At 37.5% G+C, this 18,710-nt stretch overlaps 1 protein-coding gene across 4 annotated transcripts in view; it reads left to right on the top strand.

Annotated features, from left to right (window-relative positions):
* The window catches only part of LOC105041831 (uncharacterized), a 55,690-nt gene that overhangs the window by 9,091 nt on the left and 27,889 nt on the right, over positions 1 to 18,710 (top strand). For all 4 annotated transcript variants that reach the window (XM_010918878.3, XM_073253937.1, XM_073253936.1 and 1 more), the window contains 7 exons: positions 2,871 to 2,930; positions 3,077 to 3,121; positions 3,871 to 4,070; positions 9,856 to 10,323; positions 12,427 to 12,553; positions 12,662 to 12,859; positions 13,002 to 13,091. In XM_010918878.3, the coding sequence (XP_010917180.1) occupies positions 2,871 to 2,930; positions 3,077 to 3,121; positions 3,871 to 4,070; positions 9,856 to 10,323; positions 12,427 to 12,553; positions 12,662 to 12,859; positions 13,002 to 13,091 (1,188 nt within the window). The remainder of the gene's footprint in view (positions 1 to 2,870; positions 2,931 to 3,076; positions 3,122 to 3,870; positions 4,071 to 9,855; positions 10,324 to 12,426; positions 12,554 to 12,661; positions 12,860 to 13,001; positions 13,092 to 18,710) is intronic.

Here is an 18,710-nt window from a genome sequence, read left to right as displayed (position 1 = left end):
TGAATCGAAGCGCATCGACCTGTATCGAGATAAAAATTGAAAAAAATGATTTGACTTGGTCTGTTGAACCGGACTGAACCACTTGGTTCATCCTGTATCGAGTCGAACTAGTTGCTGACCGGTACGGATCCTGGTACCGGTTCTACAGACCTTGCGTATAACATTAGCAAGATTGCCATCTTGGCTGTTTGGGTAATACCGAATGATTTCTGATGGGACAGAAAATTCGAATGATTTGCACTAGAGAACAAGAAGCTGGTAGGTTGGGTAAGATATGAAGGCCGTATTGTGATATTTTGTTTTCCGACTCTTTTGGCTATATTCATACTATACTTGTATGAGTGCTTTGTCTTATCAAAAAGAAGAAGAAGAAGATATACTTACTGGGACCAATGATTAGATTGTCCTTTACACAGTCATCTGAAACAGCTGACTTTATAGCTATTGGATTGCTAGGGTTCATTCACAGTCAGGACCTTGTAAGTTGTATGAGGAGATTAGCTTCTAGTTAGTGGAGCAAATTGATTTTTATTTACATAGGATTGTTCATCAACTCTATTTTCAATTTTTGTGCAATTACCTTTGTCTTGTGCCCAATGTTTTTTCCTCCCTTTTCTAAGTGGAGTTATCAAAGAGAAGCACCTCCAATTTGTTTAATTGTTCATATCTTTCTTATTCATACACCAATAGTTTTGGCGATCATTTTAGAGATCAAGAAGCAATGCCATATGTTGCTCTAATTTTGGGTGTGAGATTCATATATCAAAAATGTTGTTGGCCTTGGAGCCTTATATCTTGACTTCTGTGAAATACTAGTTTATAAATCTTCAGCTATGTATGTGCATGAACTAGTTTGTAACTAAATATAATATCTCATAATATTGCAGCTAAGTTTCCTTTGGGTACTGCTTTGCAGTATTGTAAGCTGTGGAACACGGAAATGGATATGGGATGAAGATATGAGTCTATGACATGATAGGAAGGCTATATGACTGGGATGTAACAATAAGTAAATATGGAAGTTTTTACATTTGTCTAAAAGGACATTAAATAAAGCATAGTGAGCCATCACAGTTTCATAATTTATGCCTTATAAGATAGCATATGCAAGCTCCATCATTTGGATATCATTCAAATCCATAGAATGCTGCTCATACTTAATAAATAACAGTAACATTATAGCTTGTAAACTTAACTGTCCATTATGTCCAATTAAAAGGTGAACATTTAGGAAAACAAACATGCTCTCTCTCTTGCCCAATGTATCCAGGAAGTATCCTGGAAATAGGGGTGGACATAGGGTGGCAACGCATTGAGTTGGTCCCGGTTGGGTTAATGCCATCGCCACATATCGAGCTTCTGTGGGCGTGATCTGAACTTGATCCTCCCACTGGTGGGCCAAGAAGTCACCAAATACCCAAGCCTACTCAAGTTTTGGGCTTTTTTATTGAACATGCAATCCAAGTCTGGGCTATCACACTAGCCATTATGAAATGATATATGATATTTGTTTCTTTTAGGGTTTATTTAAGGCTTTAACAGTCCATTAGGATCCTTTTCCTCCCTTTTGAAGCCCAATGCAATTCTCCATCCCCAACTCTGCCATGATTTGAAGCACCATTGAAGAAACATATGGTGAAGCCTATACTTTTCCTTCTGCCATTGCCATGATCTACCTCACCTTTGGGAACATTACTGCAGTGGTTGCTGCCCTCTGATCCCTCTTTGCTGTGTTCACCTAGTACCTCCAGTCCTCAATCCAATTGGCTTCTGCTGTTGCTGTCGCCCATGGCATATGAACCTCCTCGACCTTGTTCAGGCCATCAAAGAACCTAGTCTTCATTTTGGGGCTTGCTGGTGCCTTCAACCCGAGGAGACCCTGACTAAGATTGGATTTTTAAAGGACCTAATGCTATTTGTCCAATTGATCGAGGAGATCCTGCTCTTGAGGTTGGTTTGGTACAATTCCATGATGAAGGGGAAGGCTAGGTTTTCTTGAGTTGAGAGGAGACTTTGAATGATGGTAGGTGGGAAGTGGGAGGAGATGAGGTTGTCTGGTGGTGGAAAAGGACTATTGGTTGCAGAAGATGAGGTGCGACCATGTTGAGAGATGGGAGGGATCAGAGGAATCGAAAGGCTTGGAGATGAAAAGAAACTATGGATTTCGGATTTGGCCACTTGCTTTTCCCATTAGGTCTATCGCTAAAAGTTTAAAGCCATCATATTTTGATCCAGTGGCTTATTTTTCTTCTGTATGCAGGATAATTTAACTCAATCTAGTTGCCTTGAGCCCTTGGTCTGAAGAATCTAGATGGTCTGGCTTGGACAATTTGACCAGCTGGTGAGTTACAGATTTTTGGCCTGTATTCAGACCTGCAAACCCAACAGGCTAGGATTTGTGGGTTGTATTATGCAAACGGGTCTAGATCAATATCATCACCCCTTTTTGGATGAAAATGAAAAGTATCCTGAGATATGTATGTTTCTATCTATCAAAAGTATTAAATAATAGGATACCAATGGCATATTTTAGCCTTACTCAGCACTTATTGGTTTCCGATACGTACTGGATATAGCCATGGATTGCTATGAACTATTTGTTTATCCAAGTTTGAAGCAATCCCATATGTGCATCTAAGTTGTACTTTCTACTGGTATTATTTAAGAATTTAACCATTGAATCCTGTGTAGATTACTGGATTGTAATATTTTTGTGCCTTTATTTAGATAATTTTGTTCCTTTGAGGTTATTTACATTCTATATTTTGTGTTATATCTTTTCCCTTCTGCTATCAAACATCTACCGGCTAATTATCATTAGACTGTGTCTTTGATGACCATGTTTAACATTGTTTGACTTTCGACTTTAGGTTCATGCGGTAGAAAGAACTCCCTCACTAAGTGAGCTGAATGAAATACTGCTTGGGCAGGTGAATATTGTTCTTAAACTGGATGTTCATCGTTTAACATCTTGTTTATATCATGCACATACAAAACTTGGGCACTAAACACTTTCACAAGTGTGCGAGCCCTTAATGAGATTTGCTTTTGATACAATTTCATGCCCTTCTTGCAGGAACAGCTGAAGCAAAGCAACCAATCTTTTGTATTTCGTTTACAGGTTGTTATTTTAATATCATTTTGTACCAATGTACATCTTCCAGCTATTTTTCATAGTGGGGTTTCTGTTAAATATGATTTCAGTTCAGTTAATTTTGTTCTTATTATTGCTTATTGTTTACTTCATTTGAGGTTTATTTTGCAATTTTACATTTTGTAGTCATTAGCACAAGATAAATGTTTACCCTGATGTGGTCCAAAACTTTTCTGTTTCCATCTGGGTAGCATTATGTGCTGTTTACAGGTTTACTTCACTATCCCTCGTATATAAATGAAACTCATGAACTGATCCTTTCTGTCCTGATGATATACCAACTCCAAATGAAACCTATTATTTATATTTTTTTTAGTCATCAATAATTTATCAAGAAAGTTTAAGTGAGAAAAGTTCAGTTGACATTTTGAATTTTTATATTTCTGGTTTATTCTCTTTTTGTTTCACAAAGAGGTGGTTGGACAAGAAGCTATGCTTTGTTCTTGCCCTTTGTTAATTCATAATCTCCCTTTGAATTAATTTGGAATTTTCCACACTTTTTATCCGACCAACCTATTCAAACTGGATAGTTAGACTATTGGGATCACAATCATTAGTTTTTATGATTTATTGGTTTCGAATGTTTGAAATTTCAAAAATTTTAGTTTCATATGTCATTAGATTGAAAAACATATGCTATATGCGTGACCAATGTTTTCTTTTTGTCAATATAATATGGTCAAAAGATCACTACTAAGAGCTTGATAATTCCTCAGGTGGCTGATGATTCAACCTTATATGGATGCTGTATATTAGTTGAAGAAGTTGTACGGAAACCTTCAACTTTAGTTTCCATGTTTACAGGAGAGCAAAGCTTCTCTTCATCTTTAAGCCGTCACATAATAACTACATCTCGGTGCTATTGCATTTTATCAAGGCTACCATTCTTTGAGCTGCATTTCGGTTTACTGAGAAGGTACAATGTCATTATCAAGTTTTTTTTTCCCCTTTTTAGTGGTACCTTAGATATCCTTGGCTTTCCATTTGTCTTGTTAGTATTTCAGCTTTTCTATCTAAGAGGTTATGATATATTGATGACTTGTTAGATTTACTATCAAATATTGCGACTAAAAAAACACAACGTTTGTTATAACTTCATTTTACCACTGCCAGCCAAAAGGTTTTGCCATTTATTTGACTTTGGCATTCTATTAAAAGTATATTCTTTTCATTTTGCTCAGTGCACTTTTGTGCATTCAAAATTGGTGTTGAAGTGAAAATCTTTTAGGAAGAGAGAAAAACCGTCTAGTAAAATAGGATGAAGTAGCAAAGAATATTAACATTGTACAAGTGAAGGTGAACTCTGATGAGATGGTCTAAGAGTTAACAGTATTGCTACCATGAGATTACCCATGCTTGCACAATAAAAGAAATATTTCTTAAAATCAAAATGACAAACATAGTTTGTTAAAAGTAAAACAGATATGAAAGGAAGAATTTGTTAAATCCATAGATGATGCAAGAAAGGTTGGTCTTATATTTCACCCCTCCTTACCTAAATACACTTGTTTGACATTGTTACCCTTCTTTGATCACTTTTGGCCTGTACATTCTTATTTAGTGAACTTGTTGCCTCTGTCCTCCTAACCTTCAAGGCTGCAAGGCTTCAGTCAGAACCAGCTCCCCTTACCAATTGATCCACCATGCATTCTGCCACCTTAAGCTGTTCTCTCCCTTAATTTAGTTTTCTGCAGTGCTAGAGGGGGGTGGATGTCTTGGTTGATTTGAAGAGAAGGCGTGGAAGGAATGAAGAAGGCAAAAAAGAGTGGGCGCGGGGGGCCCTGGCGAACAGATGGAACAAAAGATTCTGCCTTGATCTTCTCAGCAATGGTTGGAGTCAACATTCACTGGTGTATGGAAGGGGAATTGATGGTTGTGAAGAGGAAGAGTGATGCAGTCCAGTCTTAATTCTGATCCTCAAGTTGGTGGTTGGGTGATCATATTTTATGGTTTTTTGCGACGCTCTTCTGTAACAAGGCTTTCGCTATATACACGTGCACTACACTGTAGTGGCAGGCAAAAGATGAAGGAATGAGGAGAAAAACTAATGGAACTTCAGTTCCTTGTGGTCTTCAACTGAAATTTTTATAGCATTTTTTCATCATTAGGCCTAGCAGAAAGGTATGTACAATGTAAATTAAGTATAAATAAGAAAAATAGAAACAATCTTTCAAGCCTGGTTTTGTTACATGCCTTGCATGAGACATAGAGAAAAACATGGGAACTTGTAAGAAAGTCACCCTCTCTCCATTGTGCAGCCTGCATATTTTTTTCTCTTTGTTTTTTTTTTCCTTTCACATAAGTCTTCACATCTCTAGAAGTCTGGCTTTGCCCGTCCAACTCAAGCCATTTTCTTTATATAATAGAAGATTAAAGTCCAAATCTTGTTGGATCAAACTTCCCAATTTGATAAGGATTTGAACTTTGGACAAAATTTATGTTTAAGAAGCTTACATGAAAATGTGTAAGTTCTTAAGAAGGGAAGGATAGGGCCACAAAATTTTTGGGAATGGTTTTTGGGATTTCCTAAGAAGGAAGGCTTTGGGCAAAATATTTTGGGATTGTGTATGGATATTGATTTTTTTTTAATACATTAAATGGAAGGTATTCTGGCATTGTGTGGTGGGCGAGATTCAAAATATGAAGGATTGATGCTATATTGACCAAGGTGGTGCAACACATGAAGGGTTCTACCGAAAAGGCATTGATGGATACATATGGATATGCCCCAAATGCCCTTAGTATGGTTGTGTCCTCGTAACTTTGAATTTGCATTTCCTATCTTTTCTTCTGATCTAAATGCTTTATCTTTGTGAGAAATAAGATAAAAAATATCGGGCTAAATGCTTCAATCAAGGTTTTTTTCAATGTGCTAGTCACTATCATGCTTAAATATCATATAACATCACAAAACTTGCAATCTAAAATGCTTTTAAAAGAAATATGTATTAAAATTTGCAATTGAAATGTAAGTAAATCAAGAAAGAATATACATATAACCAAGATTCGCCAACTCGGAATCAGATCTTGTGTCGGTCGGTCAGAGATATGGGTCAGTACACCTCCATACCGACATGAAAACGAATGTGGGGGAGAGGGAGAATCAGAGAGAAAAAGAGAGAGAGAGAGGAGAGGAAGGGAGAGGAAGGGAAGGAAAGGGAGGCTGCTAGAGATGTCGGTGGTTCACCGAAAAGCTGCAGAGGCCCTTGGAAGGCTGTCGAGGCAGACAAAGGGGAAGGGAGAAGCAAACAAAGGGGAAGGTGGCAGGCAAGGTTTGCGGACTCAGTACTAGAGTTCGTGCCGGTCGGCCAATGGTACGAGTCGGTATGGATCTATAGTGAACCGGACTGGCACAAACCGATATAGAAAAAGAAAGGGAATCGGCGGGAGGAAAAGAGGGAAAGAGAGATAAATAGAGAGAGGGGGGAAGAAAGAAAAGGAGGGAGGGGAAGGAGTCGCCATGGCCGTCGGACAGCCTTCGATTGACTGTCGTGGCCTCTGGACGGTGCGACGCCGCGGTCCACGCGCGTGAAGCTGCGGACGTGAAACAGGGGTGACGCCCCTATTTTATGGATTTTTTTTTAAAAAAATTCGAACTTAATTGAAGCCGGCAAATCATTTGCGGGCTTCACTGTTTTTGCTTTTTTAAAAAAAATTCAAAAAAAAATGCCGACAGTGGGTTTGGCGGCTTCATTTAAGTCAAGCTGGCAAACTGATTACCGGCTTCACTATTTATCGTGCTTTTAAAAAAATACGATGAATGAATAGGGACAGTAGCCCCTGTTCTGTGACCGTGGCTCTGCCCGTGCGATTTTCGCCGCTCGGTGGCCATGGCAGCAACTCGACAAGCTCCGGCCGCCCCTTTGCCGACGCCCCCTCCCTTCGGTACGTCTCTCACCCTTTCTCTCTTTTTCTCGCTTGTTTAAAAGTCCTATCGGATGATGGTTGAGCCGTGGAGGCTTCTGTGGCCCTCTGATGGCCGCATCGGGCCACCGTTGGCCTCTAATGACATCCTCCTCTCTCTTCCTCTCCTCTCTCTCTTCCTCTCTTTTCCTCTTTTTCTCTTTTGACACCGGTGTGTGCCGCTTTTCAAGCCGGAATCGTTTCGGTTCCCTGCCGGTCTAATTCGGCATGTCCCGAATCATTTGATTCGGGATGGTTCTGAAAATCATAGAGGCAGGGGAGGCCATCGAAGGGTTGTCGAGGTCCTTAGATGACGAAAATTGAACCTATGGTGTCCATGAGGTTAAAAGAGGAGCGACTTGCCCATATTTCGTATTTTTTTTATATAATTTTTCTTTTAGGTGTTCACAATGAGATTGTTGACTTCACTGTGAATGCCTAAAATAAAAAAAAGGTCAAAACAAGGGTGAGTCACCCCTATTTCAACCTTACAGATGCCGTGGGATCAATTTTCGCTATCTGGGGGCCTCAGCGGCCCTTCGGTGGCCTCCCCACCACCTTCCTCTCGGTTTGTTCCTCTCACTCCCCCCTCTCTCTATTTTTCTCATTCGAAGGGCGGAGCCTTGGAGGCCTGGACGGTTCTCCAGTGGGCCACTATTGGCCTTTCTCTCTCCTATTCTCCCCTGCTCTCTCTTCCTACCCCTCTCCCTTGCTCCATTTTCACTGGTGTTCCGAATCGAATGCTCGAACTACACTGGTAGGCTTCCAGTACGGTTTGGCATGTCTTGAACCGCCTGATTTGGGGCGGTTCGGCATTCCATGCTTATAACATCATTTAATAATAGTAGCAATTGCAAATTAAAATCATTCAAACAATCATTATTCATTAATATCATCAATAATCACATTCAAAGCACTAGCTTACTTATCCATACTTTTTTATCAAATTTATTTGATCTTCCAAAGTTGTTGTAGTATGTCCCAAGCTGCAAGTTCTCTTGCATGCACTTTCTTAGAGTATTCACCTTGTTTCTTTTGGTGCATTAATTTATCTTCTCTTATATTGGAGATTTACTGATATTTTTGAACATTTATATTTAATTTAATTAAGAATAGATAATTAATTTAACATTTATGATAATTTCAGGCCTTGGCTTGGGTGGAACTTGAGCATGCATAAATCACACTAATTATCAATCAATCTTTGGTAGCATGTGTGCATCACTAGTACAAAAATGGTTTGTATATTAATTAATCTGATATGAAACCCCTCTAGCAGCTTGTCCTCTCTTCCCTCTAGTTTTCCACCTTCAAATGGTGGAAGATAAACCTAACCCACTTCCTAAGCAGGTACACAGGCATACCACTTTGTTCCGCTGCAGTTCTAGGGGGTGTACCTACCTTGATTCACCTTGCATCGGGTGGTTTCGGGTAGTATTTCTTCCAAACTGTATCGAGGGCTTAGTACAATATGCAATCACTTGCTATTTGCTGAACTGCTAGGTATTTCAAACCTTGGGGGAGGTAAATTGACTTGCAGAAGCCACATTGGAATTTTCTAAAATTTAAAACTCTTGATGCAGTATATAATATGCATACGTGATGATCAATATGTCACCAAGATATTATATTCTTCTCTTTTTATTGATTTGTTCCCTTTTCAAATGCTGTACTAAAGCAAAGGTCTTTAGAACATTTGTCGGTAAAAATATGAGTTCCTTGCAAAGAGGAGGCTAACTAATTTGCACTTAGACACAATCTTGATGATCAAATTGTTCTAATCTAACTTTTAGGACATAGGGTTACTCCAAATGAATTATACTTGATATAAAACTACTATTTCAACACAAGAAAAAGATCTAGATATCAATGATATTTTCTAATTTCTTGCTCGTATTGGAGAAAGGACTCCTTCGTTGCCTATGTAAGATAGTCAGATTTTGAAGGGCCATCACTAAAATTCTTTTTGCAGCCTTGACTCTCCAATGCACGATTCTTTTATGATGGAACCTTCAATAGTGATCAGGCATATGGTTGGTGGTCCCACATCGGCAATATCTTTGATCCGTCATCCTGAATTGTTTTTTTTTGCCAATTTTGATCAACTTGTGATGGTAACCTTGATTAGTGGAATAATTGGGTTAAACATTCCAGTCAGTGGACTCATAATGAAGGAACCATTGACTTGGGGCATTGTCTTTTTCAACCACACCCAAACACTGGATGTGCATCCTTTCTACTAGATCTGACTGGTGGATGAGCCTCCTTTGAGGCAACCTAAGCTCTCTATCATAATACTTCCAACAATAGGATATGGTTAATGCTCAAGAATGACTGGCTTTATCATTTTTTTCAAGAATGACTAGCTTTATCATTTTCCTCACAATTAGTGACTCTTTAACATGTTACTCAGTGATGTGGCTGTTTCTTATTATGTCTCTGTGTATGTTATTTGTGTTGTTCTGTTTCTTTTCTTCCACACTTTCTTGCAAAGTATGGTAAAAACATTGGAGGCTCAAATGGATCACCATCTTTTATGTTCCAAAATGCTTTCTGCTGGATATTGTCTATTCTTTCTATATATCCTTTATGTTAAAAAAAAGTTGCCACTTGTTTGTTTCTGTGACTTTCCTCTGCAATGGCTATGCATGCGTGCATGCAGTTTGGTGCTCTGTGCTATTAAAAATCTGCTGTAACAGACCAAGTTTTGGTAGATATGATTCCTTTTAAATTTCTGGAAGGCCATAATATGCTTTTTTGTTGGCATCACACATGATATGCCTTCCCTTTTTCTGCAGCATCTTCATTGAAGAAAGGTTTGAGCAGCTAACAAAAGGCATTGACATGCTAAATTTGTTGTCATCGGAAGAAGTTTCTATGAAAGACAGCACTTATGATAAAACCAGTAGTCCTGTTGAGGAACATCACTGCACTGAGGATACAACAAATTTGATGAGATGTTCTTATTCTAGTACAGAATTTTCTACCCCTACGAAAATATCTGATAATGGGAAAGCTGTGGATAACCAGCTTCATGAAGTGAACTTGAATTCTAAGGAAGTCATTCAGGATAACACTGCTTTTGATGTCAATCAAGAAACAACAGATTTTGTAACTGAAGGAGAATCTGGACTTGTCATTCAAGATAGCCATGATAACTCTGCTGATGAGACCATGAGGGGAAGGCAATCTGAAAGGCGTAATACAGAAGCTGTTCTGCCACTTTTGCGGTGCCGCCTATATGAAAGCTCTGAATCATCTGCCAGGTGGAAGTTAATTTCTCTGATCACATAAATCATTCTTTGGATAAGTCTTCCTTTTTGGTGCAACTGTTCTGATATTCTGTTGGTATCCAATGGGATGAAAATAACTAAATCTAATTGCATATACTCAAGATTAGAGTGTATGTATTATTATTCTGGAATTTGGAGTGTTTCAATTAAAGTTGGGCGTACTCAAGATTAGAGTGTATGCATTATTATTCTGAAGTGTTTCTGAATTGAAATATGGTGGTACAGTGCATCCACTTAAGTGGTCCTGGAATGCTATCTCAATCCTGTTGATTGTCCAATGAATTGTTGTGGTGAATGGTATTCTGTAGCTACTTCTTTTTAAAAATTCCATTATGTTACACATTTTCAAAGAGAATATGGCAAGGCTTTCCTAATTTTTTGAATTGTTCTTTAGCCTTTTAATAGAGAGCTTTTTGTGTTTTACCACTGAAATTATTTATTCTTCATTCTTGAGATTATAACTGATAACTTTATCCAAATGTTTGATTACTTGTAATATATTTGGTTTTAAATAATATTATTAAATTCTTGGCTCAGTTTGAATACTTTACACTGCAGATTGTTTCGCACCTTTTTATTGCGTAAAGAAGTTTTATGGCAAATAGGTAGGACGAAAACTGTTATATTATATATATAACTTTCACTTGTTACTTGCATTTCTTTTTCCTTTTTATATTTTCTTTATTAACCTTGTTGGCAATAAATATGCAAAGTTGTGAGCAAAGTGTTGCAGATATCTGGAATCATATTGGTGCATCTCAACTAAAGCCAAGTTTTCAAATATGGCCTTATAATTGTTTTAATGGCCTTATAACAGTTTTTGTGCCTCTCTGATAATGGGAAAAAAAGTTAAGTCTTTTATAGCCCTTTCTTTAATGTTATAATGGCCCATCATAAATTATAACACAAGTAAAGGCCATTATTTTCACATGTACCTTTCTTCTTTTTATTTTTCAAAATTCTTTTTTTTTTTTGGAATCAAATTTCTCTTGGAAAGTTTTCTAAAAAAAATTTCCCTCCAAAAGTGATTTTACATTTCAAAAGATAATATTTCCCATCCAACGAAAATTGAATGAAAAGATAACACCATTTTTTCCCCATTATTGCCCATTATTTTCAATTATAATCATTGTAATAGCTGATATAGTAGTGGTTAGATTCTTTTCTTCATATGCACCCTTGCAAATATAGCTTATTGCATATCTACCCTCCAAAAGTCACTATTTGCAAATATGCTCCTCAAATCAGTCTATTTTTGTGTGGATGCTTTTTTTTTTTTTAATGGTGTTAATAAATAACCATTTTAAGTGTACTATGACTTTATTATCCTTTTTCATTAATAACCTTGAAACAAATTATTTAAAAATATAGCTCTTTTTAATACACATTGAATGAATGTTAAATTTATTGATGCTGTCATCCGAAATCTAATGCTAAGGGCATCCATGCAAAATTAGGATAATTTGAGGGGTATATATGGAAAAAAGAAATTGAAGGGTAAATATGCAATAAGCTGTACTTGCAAGAGGTGAAAATCCTAAAAATTTGAAATGCTGCCTTTTGAGGAAAATAACAGCTGTTGTAACCGTACTAATGGTGAATGTCGGTTTTGCATCATAATGGTATAACACGTCTTTTAAAACCTTGCCTAAAGTTGCATGGAGCATATATAAGCTCTTTTGTAGGGGTCTATGAAAAGTCTGCTCAGCTTCAAATTTCATTTGCTTGTAATATATTTTCTCAATGAATGACTTATAATATGAAACTTTTGTGCCACAAAAGTTCACATTAAAAATCATTGTGACATGTGAATAAAGGCTAATGGCACAATTTGGGTGGATTCTGAGGAATTTACCTGTGAATGTATATAAATTTATGGATATTTAATGTTTCTATCACCGCAGCTTTTTCTTGAAATTAGAGCAAGAGGATATGATTATTCTTGAGTTAGTGTTAATCTCAGGGCTTAGTTCTTATATTAGCACTTGCACAGCTGTGTTGGCAGCCTAGTTCGACAAATTTCTATTTTTAATCGACTTAGTTTAGCATTGTAATTCTTAGCATCTACTTATGCAGTTTCCAAGGTTCTCCTAGTGAAGACCGAAATTTTAGGAGTGATACAGATGAAGTAGAGCTGGAAGAGCCATCTTCCTCTGGTCAGGAAGATTCTAGTGTTCACAGTGATATTCTAGAATGGGCCAAGGTTTGATAATTGCATTTTGAGACTCAAAAACCAATGTTTCATGTCTTGGTTTCAGAACCAGGTGCTCTTAGATACTCTTTGATTTAATACGTTTAATTGAATTGTCAGGCAAACGGTCATGGATCTTTACAGATAATTTGTGAATATTATCAGTTACATTGCCCTGCCAGGGGCTCAACAGTTGTCTTCCAGCCCTTGGAGCATTTGTATCCATTGGAGTTTCACAGGCCTGGTGAAACAGTCCTTCATATAGCTGACTCCACCATTGATCTTAGATCTTGCAATACAAGCTTAGAAGTGGCTGAGGTACATTCTGCTTACACTAGTATTAGCCATCAATTTGACTTCCAATGGCTGCAGTAATGCATTATGTGATACAAGTCTAATCTTTTCTGATGTAGAAGTTTGACATAAAGGTCCTACATGTTCTATGGTCTTGCTTTTTCAGGCACACAGTGCACTGCTAGCTGAGGAGGAGGCAATTGCTTTGTCTGTATGGACGGTTGCATGCATATGTGGTTGTCTGAGGCTTGAAAATGTTAGTATGATTGTCGGAGTTTCTTCGCCTCCCCTATTAGAAGATTGTTTGCAAATATCATATTTGACTTCCTCATTTTTTGAAGTGAGCAAATATATGTGTATTTATTAATGCACATATGTACATATGTAGCATTGGGTCCTGGTTTTACTAAATCCAAACCTGTACCTATTGAGGTTTCGGGTCTAACTTTTGTATATTGGGTTTGGTCGTCTAGTGTTTGGGCCTGGGTACCCATCGGGTATCAAGTATTATGATACCTTGAAGAGTTAGTTAACCTAAACAACCCATTCTTTAGAAGTTTACTAATGAAACATCCAATACATGCTACAAAAATTAATCATGAACCACAAGCACTTGATAAATAATATATGGTAATAATGGACTAAAAATTGAAAAGGTACACTTTAAAGTCATGAATATCCAAACATGCTCTAACATGTCATTACTTTGATTTTTCAATTGAAGGATATAAATAAAACTCATATATGTATATATGTATTTTATGTGTGTGTGTGTATATGTGTCATGTATGTATGTGTATATGTTTGTGTATGTATGTATATATCATAATTTTGGTAGTTATGCAGGTTCTGGCCTGGTTGGGTATAAAAACCTCAAAGCCTAACCAAAAAATTTCAACGGGTTTGACTTTGATTCCATAGAGCCACCCATTCATCATTGGGTTCATATCAGGTACTAGGTATGTGTGTTGGAGTGACAGCCCTAGTATGTGTATGTTTACGGACGGATGGATGGACAGATGGATGTTTTTTTAGTTACTATGGAATGACCAGCTTATTTGTTCCCTATGAGCAATGACCGGTTTGCTCTAAAAGTAAAAAGTATATTGGAAGTTTTGCTAGTTCAAAACCTGGATGTATGTTTATGTCTTTACTTTGATTTTTCAATTGAAGGATATAAATAAAACTAATATATGTATATATGTATTTTATGTGTGTGCGTGTGTATATGTATCCATGTATGTATGTATGTGTATATGTATGTGTATGTTTGTATATATCAACGATTTAAGTCCCGACAGGATGGGGGCTGTCCCGTTCCTTTGGTATTTCGGCACCAGGGATGGGTGCGGAACCTTGAAATGCACTTTCGACCTTGGTCCTGACCGTCCCGGCTTCATCCCAACCGGATCAGGCATCGGCACGGCCGTCCTGGTCGTGCCCTTTTTTTTTGGTGATGATGCTTCGAACGGGGAGAAGAATGAAGGAGAAGCTGAGAAGGGGTACCGACCTCTTTCTTTTTCTGCTAGCGAGTTGGCGTCAGCATTGTCGTCGGAGGGAGCACCGTCTTCTCATTCGACTTTGCTTTTTCGAGAGGAGAGCATGCCAGGAGGGAGGCCGGGAGAGGAGAGCATGCCGGGAGAGAGCCAATCAAGAGGCCGGAGAGGGAGGGGGGAAGAGAGTGGACCGGAGGCGGCGGTGGAGGGGAAGGAATTAAGGCTCTGAGACATGGAGCCTTCGGACTCTCGTGTGGCCGCTCTGGATGCAGTCACTTAGGGCAAATCCTGAAGGATATGCACGGTGGATGGCGCAAAGTCGGGCGTAATGGGGTAGCGTGGTGTGTTAACGTGCGTGGGACATGGTGGAGAGCATGCAATCCAGAATCAGTGAAATACAAAGGGTAGTATACCGTGTTGTCCACCGTGGGATTCGCGTGGGACATGGTGGAGAGCGTGCAATCCGGAATCGGTGAAATACAAGGGGTAGGGTGGCGTGTTATCCACCGTGGGATTTGCGTAGTCCAATTGCACCTGTGCATGCAATACGGAGGTGGGATATCATGCGAAGCATGGCCTCATCCTCGTCTTTAAAAAAAAAAAATAGTCCGCGCCTGTGACTCCATTTTGTGTGCTAGGACAATGGACTCTCGTGATTCTACTTGATCATTGCGCCTATAAAAATTAAAAAAATAATAAAACTATCACATCACCGGCAATCTGATGTTCCATCTAATTTGCATGAGCTATTTAGAAATTTTGCCGCATTCACACGCATGATATCACATGAATAATTTTGTCGGTCACATGAATTTAATCGACATATAAAGGCGAGTTAAAAAAAAATGATGGAACTCTCATATGGCCGACAGTCTGATGCTCGATATAATTCAATAATAATCTGTCTATTCATCCATGAGTTATTTAGATCGGGGTTGCGCTTCAAATCGGGCAAACAATTTCATCCACAAGTGCCTTTACTTAGAAGTGGGTGGAAAGAAGCAAATTTTAAGGATCACTCAAATCAAGACTCTAGTCTCCGGCCATTATTCCCAACGAAACCGTTGGGACTCATAGTGGTATTCCTCTACCCAAATGTTCTTCTAATCTGTTTCTTTGAAATTTTTAGATCTCCAAAGTTAAGCATATTGATTTTAATATTTTATTAAGTCTTATAATGTTATGTATGTCGGGTTTACATATGCCGCATATTTTATAATGTTAAGTTTTTAATTGGAACTGAAACAATTGCTGCCCTGAGTAGGTATACCTCTTTATCCAAATGTTTATGAGCATCATAGGCATTCCACCTGGAATTAGTAGTATATTTGATATGTTTATCTTAAATTGATGAATCTATTTTGTGTAACATTGAAATTATTAGATTGCAACTTTTTCATCAAACTTCGACTTTTTACTTTATCAAATACTCGTGGATGCGTCAATTATGAAAGATCGTTGTTTCATAGCATTGTATTAAATAGAACTTATCTATTATAAATATATTAGTTTTGAAGTTCAAATATATTTAAACAATAAATAAATCAATAAAATTTCAAGATAAATTCAAAAAATAATAATTATATATATAAAAAGGCGTCCCAAGCATGTACCGGGACATTCGATCGGGACGGCCATCGAGACGGGGCGGGATGCGGGGAGTCCCGTTTCGGAGAAAAATCAGGACGCCCCCGTCCCATGGGATTTAAAACCTTAGTATATACAATAAACCTAGTAGTTATGCAGGTTCTAGCCCGGTCAGGTATAAAAACCTCAAAGCCTGGCCTAAAAATTTCAAAGGGTTTGACTTTGATTCCATAGAGCCACCCATTCATCATTGGGTTCATGTCAGGTACCGGATATGTATGTTGGAGTGATAACCCTAGTATGTGTATATTTATGGACGAACGGATGGATAAATGGATGGCTTTTTAGTTCTTAGGGAATGACCGGCTTATTTGTTCCCTATGAACAATGACTGGTTTGCTCTAAAATAAAAAGTATATTGGTTGTTTTGATAGTTCAAAACCTGGAGAGCATTTCTAAGCTCTTTTAAAATCTCATGAGTCATGATATTTGGAGTATGCCTTATCCTAAAATCTTAGGAGAACTCCCTTTTCTCTTTTCTTCCTCCCTCAATTTCTATCCATAATTCGCTTTTTTCCCACCTAGCAATCGTTTTCCTTTCTTTCTCCTATTGTCCCTGTATTTAATGCTGTCAAAGACTCAAAATCCTCCTCATCTCTAAGGTTTTACGTTCCGACGGGACGGGGGGCATCCTGATCGTACCGTTCTATTCTTATAAGAAAACAAGATCGGGATAGGGTTGGGACTCCGAAATCCATCCATATGGAGAGGGAAAAAGAAAGGAGAAAAAGAAAGAAAAGATGAAGAAAAGGAAAAAATTAATGGAAAGAAAGGAAAGGAGAAGAAAAAGAAAAGAAGGAAAGAAAGAAGAGAGAGAAAGAAGAAAAAGGAAAAAAGAAAGAAAAGAAGGGATAAGAAAAATAAGAAAAAAAAAAGGAAAGAAAGGAAGGTAGACGAAAAAGAAAGAAAAGAAGGAAATAAAGAAAAAAAGAAAGAAAAGAAGAAGTGGAGAGAGATAGAGGATATCAATTGAATCGGATGATCGGAATTGTCGTCGGGACAGGATGGGACAATAGGGCATCCTGTTCCATGGAGAAACCAAGACACCTCCATTCTACAGGATTTAAAACCTTGCTTATCCCTCCTTACTCTCATACAAGTGCTTGTTCTTGCTCCTATCACTTCCTAAGTACCAATCAAAATCTACCCCCAACTCTCTCCTTTCTCCAACCACCACTGATTAAGATATCTGCTACCCTAATGCATTAGTCCTTGAGACTCTTATAATGCTGTGCTAATGGGCATTCAAATAACACTTAGTATCTAGCTTTTGTTCTATTATACTAGCCGCTACAAATTAAGATTACCAATAACATTTTACTTTCTTGAGGTTTATGAATATTATAATTTTTAATAAATGTAAAAATATTAATTAAAAATGAAAGATATAACCTAATATGGTGAACTTTTGTCATATTAGTTGTTTTGAACTTTAACAGGATTTTCTGAAGCAAACTTAGATTTGAGCATGTTAATGTCGTAGGACAACAAGATTAAGATTTTAAATTCCATGGGACGGAGGTGTCTCGGTATCTCCATGGAATGGGATGCTCCACTATCCCGTCCTGCCCGACAGCTATTCCGGTCGTGCATCTCGGTAACTATCCTCCTTTTCTCTCTCCTCCTTTCATTTCTTTCTTTTTTATTCTTTTCTTCCTTCTTTTCTTTCTTTTCCTTCTATCTTCTTTTCTTTTTGTTTCATTTTCTTATTCCTTCCTTTTTTTTTTCTCTTTTTTTTATTCTTTCTCTTTCCTTTCTTCCTTCTTTCCTTTCTTTTTCTTCTTCTTCTATCATTTCACCCTTTTCCTCTTTTCATCTTTTTTTCTTTCTTCTCTCTTTTCTGCATGGATGGGTTTCGGAGTCCTGACTCTATCCCGGTTCCATTTTTTCACAAGAATGGGACAAGACCGTCAGGACGCCGCTATCCCTCCGAGATGTAAAACCTTGAATAAGATGTTTGGAGTTGTGTTCATGTCCTCTGTGAAGCATGTAGATGATGCTCAGGTTTCAAAATGTGTAGTCTCATATCACTATGTTGTTTTGTTAATAACTTGAATCCAAAATTGAAACTTACAAAAAAAAAAAAAAAAACAAATTGAACCAAACATGATTATCAAAATAAAACTAACACACATCTTTGCAAATCAAATTGAAATGCATATAAGTTACATAACAATGTAGATGAACTTTGAAACCTCTACATTTGAAAATTTGTTGTGCAAAATAAATAGTAAGGTCTTTATAATTTTATCAAGAATGGGTAACATGTAGTCCCAATTGCTCCTCCAAGTTTACCTTCAAGCTACATCACCATAATGGATATTGCAATGAAGTTCCCCATTTCATAAGCCTGTTTCCTTGATTTATGAGACATAAGGTGAAAATAAAAACAAAAATTAGTAGAAATGGTAGTAAACCTGGTGCATACCCATTAGAGTATCATGTACTTGTTTTGTAATAGTTTAGCTAACACAAACATGCTCCATAAATTGCCATGTGAGAGACAATTTTTAACCTTTGAGAAATCATTGGCTATACAAACTTCAAATTAACATATCTTCATTACTCATATAGAAAGAACATTTGAATTAGCAAAAGTCCATTTTTAAGATCCCTCGGTGCATCTACAAGTCATATTTGGATCTATGCTCTTCAACATATTGTGTTTGGTTGGCTTATAATTTACTTATTGATATCAAAAACAGATATAAGCTGGAACAATAAGGGAATTA

The sequence above is a fragment of the Elaeis guineensis genome, chromosome 3, assembly GCF_000442705.2.
Source record: "Elaeis guineensis isolate ETL-2024a chromosome 3, EG11, whole genome shotgun sequence".
Lineage (NCBI taxonomy): Eukaryota > Viridiplantae > Streptophyta > Magnoliopsida > Arecales > Arecaceae > Elaeis > Elaeis guineensis.
This window is presented reverse-complemented; position numbering and strand designations above follow the sequence as displayed.